We start from the raw sequence: 7,507 nt of genomic DNA, 5'->3' as shown, positions 1-7,507 counted from the left end.
CTCCAGCATTGTTCATGCACTGAAAGCAAGATAACAATCTGATATTTTATTACCATTAAAATGAAGCATTACAGATAATAAACATCAAGAAATGATATTACAAAAACATGTACAAAGGAACACTGTAGCATTTTAGAAAATACATTTTTGTGCGATGTTCTAACTCGTGTCCTGCTACAGCATGTATATGTCTCCCCTTACTGCAAAAGAGAGATAAAACTCTTTTGATGCTTATTTCATAACACTTTTCCATCCCCGCGCACCATGTTCACTCCTTACCCTGAAACATTCTCTGACCCTCAGCTAATCAGTGCATCCGTTTAACACAGCGCTAAAGTTACGATTCACCTCATGGCGCCAACAGTTTGGTACAGTTATAACTTGGTGAGTCGCAGAGTGTTGAGACGCACTGAAAGAATAGTAGATCCCTCCGCATAGCTTATCTCACGCAGTATCCCAGTCCAGCACTTGTCTGACTCATCATGTCTGTAGAGAAGATAAATAAGTCAGCTGAGTTCCCCTCATAGCATCTTAGGAAAGCATACAGTAATAACAATGCAATCTCAATATTTTTCATCTAGACAGAATGATTAGGCACAAAAGGAATTCCTGACAGCTGTGTATCAAATGAAGCTATTATTAACAGCACTGTAGACAGCAGCCATTATTATACCTCACAACAAATGTTTTGAAAAGATCCTAATCAATGCCTATGTACCATTAGCAAGTCCAAGTCCTCCAGCTTTAGATGCAAAACTTTAAAACATGTCAAAATTGTAGTTTAGGTCAAATGTTTTTATTTTTAACATAAATGAAGGGTACTAATTATTCAGTGATTTTCCTGCTATTCTGCTCTTATTTGATGTGCTCAGATTGTGCTTTGTTGCTGAAACCTTACCTCAAGAAATGTTTAAAAACATATAAAATGGTCCAAATATTGTAAAATTAATTTCTTTGCTATAATTTACCAAAATTCCCTGGAAAATAATCCATGAATATGGAGTGTGTTTAGATTTCTCCTACATCACTAAAATAATAATCTTCACTGTGAAGTGTTGGATGAAAATTGCTTTCAATTCAGTTTTGTTCATTTAGCACCAAATCAAAACAGTTACCTTAAGGTGCTTTATATTATAAAGACTCTATAATGATACAGAGAAAACCTCAACAATCAGTCGACCCCCTGTGAGCAAGCACTTGGCGACAAGTACCAGCAATTAAATGTCCTAGTAATAAGTACAGATTATAAACAAGATGAAGAATCTTTGAGCAAATACCAGATAAGCTGTAATTGCATAGACATGTATGCTTAAAGACATGCTTAAAGGTTAATTTAATGAGTTACAGCGAAAGGAAATGCCTGCTAATGGTAACATAAACTGAAATGTCCATTTTACTATTAACTGAAGTGTCTGTTAATGCTACTGAAAATACAGAAAAACAGGAGCACTGGGACCCTGTAACAGCAGCGGGCTTCTCAGACTACCATAAGAATTTAACGTAAATCTGTTGTGCTCATTTACAACTCCAGAATATTATTCTTGTATTTTAACTTTGCATTGTTCAGAATTGTTGTATTTGTATAGGTCTTATTTATCCCATAGTGAACCTTGGTGTCGCCTGTCAGTTCATCCACTATGTAAAACAAGCTCCTTTGGTGTCCTTTCCCCTGTCTCACATCAGCTGCCCCTCCTAAGCAGAGGTTTTGAACAGCAGGACAGTGGGGCCTCTGTGCTTACAACCAATCAGGTTGATTGAAACTGATCAGCCTGTGCGTCTCTCGTCATCGTGCAGAGTGAAAAGGAAAAAACAAAACACCAACAATTGGATTTGAGTGTTTAGAGCAGCCCGAATCCCTAGCTTTGGCTCATAAGGATTGTTTGTACATGACTTCATTATTTATACTTTGGACATGTTTAATATAAGCCTTTGTAACAGCAGACTTTATAAACTTTAAAGACAGTCTTTCACTCTGAAACTCTTACAAGGAGTCTGAATAAAACTTTACTGTTGGATAAAATTCGCTCACTAAAATCCCTTCATCACCTAAATGATCATTTGTGTGTATAAAGTGATTTTCCTCCTTTTTTGTTTTTCTGTGACCTTACATTCAGTTGTTATGTCTAGTAGGCTCTCACCTCCAAATGTCAGTCATCTCTGTTGGGACGGGCTCCTCACTGGTTTCACTGGGCATCATGGCAAAGCCCCCCACAGCGTACAGGAACCCCCCCATTGAGATCAGATTAAGGGAACTGCGCTCCTGAGGGAACTCTGTGAACTCAGACCACCTGGAATAACAGGACAATAAGGACACAAACACACACGGGGACGTGATGGTGTTAAACAAGCTTCAATAATACTGAATGACACCCGTACCAGTACCACGAGTGGCGTTTTATGATCTAATGATCTCTTGTTTGTGCTCAGTGAGTCATTTCACTAATGCGGACAGATGCTTCCCCTTGTTACGAGTAGATAAAGCGGGTTATATATATGTAATAAAGCGAGTCATATATATATATATAATAAAACATTGTCTCACTTGTTGCTGGCAATGTCGTAGACCTCCACAGAGCTGGTGAGGCCTGAGTCTGTGACTCCTGTGACCACAAAGATCTGGTCGTTGTGGACGGCGATGCCAAACAGAGAGCGGGCTGTTTTCAGAGGGGCCAGGTCCTTCCATTCAAACTTAGTGGGATTGTAGACACACACTCTTCTCATGCACTTCCTACACACACACGTGCGCAAACACGCATGTGCAAACAAACAGACAAAATATGCTTTTTTAAACGGATTATTTGAGTTCATGCATGAGTTTCGTCATATATGTTCTAATCCTGTTCATTTCTGATGTTTTTGATTTTGCAGGAGCCAGGACTGTTTATTTATTTGTTTTTTAAGTTGGTTGGTTTTTGGTCTGATCCCCATTAAAATAACAAAATGAAACATTGTGCTCAGCCACCGCAGACTTTAAAAGTTCTGTTTAGCCAAAGTTATAAACTGAGTTATAAAATCCGCAGAACACAAAATAATTAAATAATAATAAAATAAAACTATGAGACTGATGATGAATGAGGTTTAATAATGATTTTTCTTTTTTTTCCTACCGACATTATCATAAAAATGTGGGCTTTTAAAGCCTGTAGTGCACTTACCTGCTTTCAGACTTTCCTCCAATGACGTAGACGAGCCCTTTGTGTGATACAGTTCCATGGCCATACACCTCATAAGGCAGGGGATCAGATTCTCCCCATTTGAAAGACCTGTGCAGATGTGCAAATGAAGAAGAACATGTACCATCATGAACAGACTCTGCAGATGATAAAGTGAGTGACTCATGCAAACTGTGATTCTAAGAAGAAACGAGGCTTGGGAGTTGCTGTTTTGTTCCTTTTATAAGGAAAACACACATTTCCGGACTTGATGATTTTGAATTTTAAGGTCAAAGTTTAAACAAATCGTATTTACTATCGTATGCAATTATATTTCCAAGAGAGATGGCCATAATTTAGATAAGATGTGCATTTTCCATTACACTAGAGCATATTAAACTTACTGTCTGTCATAGATCATGACTGAGCTCAGTGCGTGCTCGCCGTCCTTCAGTTCCTTTCCTCCAACAACAAAGATTGAGTTTTCAGCTTCAGTCAGGCCAAACAGACAGCGTGGGTTGGGTTGTGGAGGCATCCCTAACCAGTCTGAACTGACTGGGTCAAACTGGGGATAAATAAAAGTGATGTGAGAGGAATTAAATACAAAAGAATCCAGAAATATTTTTAAAATACCTTAAGATTTGAAAAGGAGCCATCGTCAGAGTTCAGGTTGTAAAGAGCTACAAATGGTTTTCATAGATTACACACTACCTGCAGGAAGTAGGAGCTGAATGGTTCATCTTTGTCCTCTTCGTTGTAGAGAAGTCCTCCCACAACAAACACTTGGTTCTCTCTTGTCACCAGGCTGCAGTGATTCTTGGGAATTTCAGTGGATTCTGACACAACAAAGCACTCGTTTCCTGCCGGGTCGTAGGCCACAGTCCCTGTGTCGCTGATCATAAGTATGAGGTCCATTTCAAACATCCCAAAACGAGGATTGTTGTTGAGTATGCCTGGCAGGTAACCGTCCTCATCATCTTCCTCATCCTCACTGCCTTCACCCCCCTTTGCCCCATCTGTTGCAGGCTTCTTCGGCTTAGGGAGCCGCCCTCTGTGAGCGTCCCTGACGAGATCCAGCTCCTTCTTGATGTCCTGGCTGAAGCAGATGTACTGGTGACGCTCCACTTTTTCTTTGAAGTAATCCAAAGGCATGAGTCTGAAGCGAACACAGTGCAACAGTTCGGGCAGATCTTTGACCCGATTGGTCTCGTCATGCTTGACCCAGTCCATCAGGGATTCAAACACCTGCTCCTCCCGCTCAACATTAAGGGCGTCTGAGGTGATGATGATGGCCACCTCGCTGGGAGCTAGCTGCAGAAAGTCTTGGTCCCTGACAACAACCTGATAGCGCTCGCAGATGAAGTCTCTCGCGGCAAGAGCAAGCTTGGGACTATCCAGAAGCAGCCCCAGTCTGAAGATAGCCAAGCAATTCCCGAGCACCAACTTTTCTTGGAGATAGGACACACACACAGAGAAGATGGAGGGGATCTGGTACATGTTGGCGACCATGAATATATCTTGAACATTCTGTTCTGTCAGATTAATGTCAGATGTATACAAGTACCGCAGGATCATCTCCATAACCCCAGGCTCCACATTCTTGAGGACAACCTCCTTCTTCTTGCTCTCCTCCAAGTCAGACAGGAACATAGCCTTGAAGAAGGGGCTGCTAGCTGCCAGAACCAAGCGGTGGCAGGGGAACTCCTTGTCCTGGATTTTGAGGACACAATCCACAAATCTGTCATTTTCTAAGAGGTCACACAGTCCATCCTGAAGCAAGGTCTGCTGGTACATCCGAGGTTGCGCCACTGGATCTATAGTCATGGCAGACATTTTGTTCTGTTGCCGTGTGCGGGTTGGGTTTCGTGGGCTCCCTACACTCTCCCCACAACAGAGCGGGACTTTCAGTGCACAGGGTGGCTCAGTTTGCCCTGAATAGTCTCGTGTAGTTGGATGGCTTGTGGCTGCAGCTGTCTGTGGCTGTCAGCCACTACGCAAGTCAGGGGTATTTATAGACAGGACCCTCACAAAGCTGAGGCATCCAACTTGGTGGACAGGGGGACCTATCCTCTGCTGCACCACACAGACCCCCACAAACAGCTGAATGACCGGGGCTGTTAAATCCAGAAGAACAACTCATCGAGCAGCTTCGCTGGGTCTGATCACAGTGACACTTTCACACACACGTAATCAAATATTGATTTAATTTGTGATCACACTGGCCTCACACAGAGTCAGTTTATCATATTGTAAGTATATTAATAGAGGTATAGGAGTATATGAGTAGTGCCGACTCATATCATAAAACAAATATATACAGAGGGAGGAAATATCCGAAGTTTTAATATTTGTTAGTTTAAAAAATTAATATGACTCGCCTGATGGGGCTTTGATGGACTGTGGGTCAACTGCTTTGTGTTCTCTTTTTTATCGTAATACCTGTACTGTGTTTTCCTAATTCTAGCTCTGACAGATCCCTTCCAGATCATCAGTCTGTAGTTGCTCCTTCAACTGAAATCTTCACAGTTGGTGTATAAAAACAGTGCCGGGGTTAGTTCCATTGTGATTAAAATATTTTTCAAACTGTTTCAGCCACAATTACAAAAAACAAGCAAAAGTTTTAATATTTTATACATCTGGTATAAATGAGGATTATTATTATTATGTGATATCCCACATTTTACTTATTCCATATGTATGTATGTATACATGTGCCAACATTAAGTGATTTGCAACAACAATGTATACTAAGTGACAAACAGTACTGGCATCTAGTGGTTGAAAGCGAGTCTGAAAAATGTGACCAGTGCATCACATATATGTAGAAGGTATAGAACAGGGGTGGGCAACTCCAGGCCTCGAATGTCGGTGTCCTGCGGGTTTTAGATGTGTCCTTGATCCAATACAGCTGATTCAAATGGCTAAATGACCTCCTCAACATCTCTTGAAGTTCTCCAGAGGCCTGATAATGAACTAATCATCTGATTCAGGTGTGTTTACCCATGGTGAGATTTCAAATCTGCAGGACACCGGGCCTCGAGGCCTGGAGTGGCCTAACCCTGGTATAGAATTAAAAGTCATGATCAGGGATGTCTAACAAAAGCCCCGGGTACCAGAATCAGCCCAGCAAAGACTACGGTCTGAAAGGCTTTGGAAAATGTGAAGGAGGATATAAAAGTTTTATCTATAATTTCACAGCTTTTACAGTTTTTCTTATTGTTAAAGACCTCCCACATGACGGCCCATACCATACAAAAACAAGATTCCTGTTTTTCACCACCTACCATACAGATATGCACTAAAACATTTGTCTAGGCAATGAAACCTAAACTTTTATGTAATATAATCCATTTATCATGTTGAAAAACTAAGAAATACTGTCGTAAATGCACCTTTTCCCCTCACATTAATCCTTCCCAGGGAATAAACGTGTAATTGAATGATAGAAAGGGGAGTTTCACTGGTCCAAGCTCAAAGTGCGCTCTCTGGGCCCACAAGATAAAAGAGGTTTGACATGCGCGGGCCATATAAAGGTTTACACCACTATAGCATCAGCGTCTGATTTATGAACCTCAAACTCAAAACAGTTCAAAGTTTAAAATCTCACATAGCCTTATTCTTTGCCAAGCTTCTTCTTTTTTTGTCACTATACAAATAAACTAAGACGACACATTGTAGCTGCATAAAGCTTCAGCATAGCGGACGTTTTGGGTTGCCAGCAGCTTTAAAAAAAATAACAAAAGTTTAGGTAATCGTGTTAAATAATTCTCTGTGCTCTGTGCCAGTAAATCTCAACATGAAGCCAACAATGCTTTTTGGGTGTCACACTGTATTGGTTACTGACGTCACAAAACTCTAAAAGATTAGAAAAGATAACCCACCTCATAATACGGCCTGGCCAGACTGGTTTCATAAAAGGAACACTCATCAACAAATACAAGTGAATTACTTAATTTGGCCCGGGCTTTTCTAAAAGGGTATGTTTTAACCATCCTGACATGTAGTGTAGCCTGTTGGCAAAGAGGTGGTTTTGTCCCACTTCTGTTGTTGATGTGTTTTTTTTCTCTGTCCCTTTCTCTCCCTCTTTCTTTCTTCCCAACTTCTCTTTCTTTGTTTTCTTTTCTGTTCAGTCTTGTCCATTGTCATTATAATAACTCAAAATTAAAAATCCTGATAAAATTCTAATGAAATATAACTATCAAGTGGACCATTATAGCAAATACAGTAATGGTCCACGTGGGAAAGTAAATCTGTGTGGCATTTTTTGGCCTTCAGACAACAACTGCTACACTGTCGGACAGGCCAAAAGAAAAGTTTAGCAAACATTGGATGTTTTTAATCATCCATGCTGTAAC

The 7,507-nt window shown here is 40.7% G+C and overlaps 1 protein-coding gene across 1 annotated transcript; it reads right to left on the bottom strand.

The window, feature by feature from the left end:
• Positions 1–31: 31 nt before the first annotated feature.
• Positions 32–5,059, bottom strand: LOC309693183 (kelch-like protein 40a). Its single transcript, XM_082512197.1, has 6 exons — positions 3,864–5,059; positions 3,557–3,717; positions 3,156–3,263; positions 2,543–2,728; positions 2,139–2,288; positions 32–486 (listed from the first exon to the last, which is right to left on the bottom strand). The coding sequence occupies exons 1-6, from the start codon at positions 4,983–4,985 to the stop codon at positions 375–377; spliced, it is 1,839 nt and encodes a 612-aa protein (XP_082368323.1). The 5' UTR covers positions 4,986–5,059; the 3' UTR covers positions 32–374.
• Between the last annotated feature and the right edge of the window lie 2,448 nt (positions 5,060–7,507).

The sequence above is a fragment of the Aulonocara stuartgranti genome (assembly GCF_965226115.1).
Source record: "Aulonocara stuartgranti genome assembly, chromosome: 18".
In the NCBI taxonomy this organism is placed as follows: domain Eukaryota; kingdom Metazoa; phylum Chordata; class Actinopteri; order Cichliformes; family Cichlidae; genus Aulonocara; species Aulonocara stuartgranti.
The sequence above is the reverse complement of the archived record's forward strand: the minus strand, read 5'-3'. Positions and strand labels throughout refer to the sequence as shown.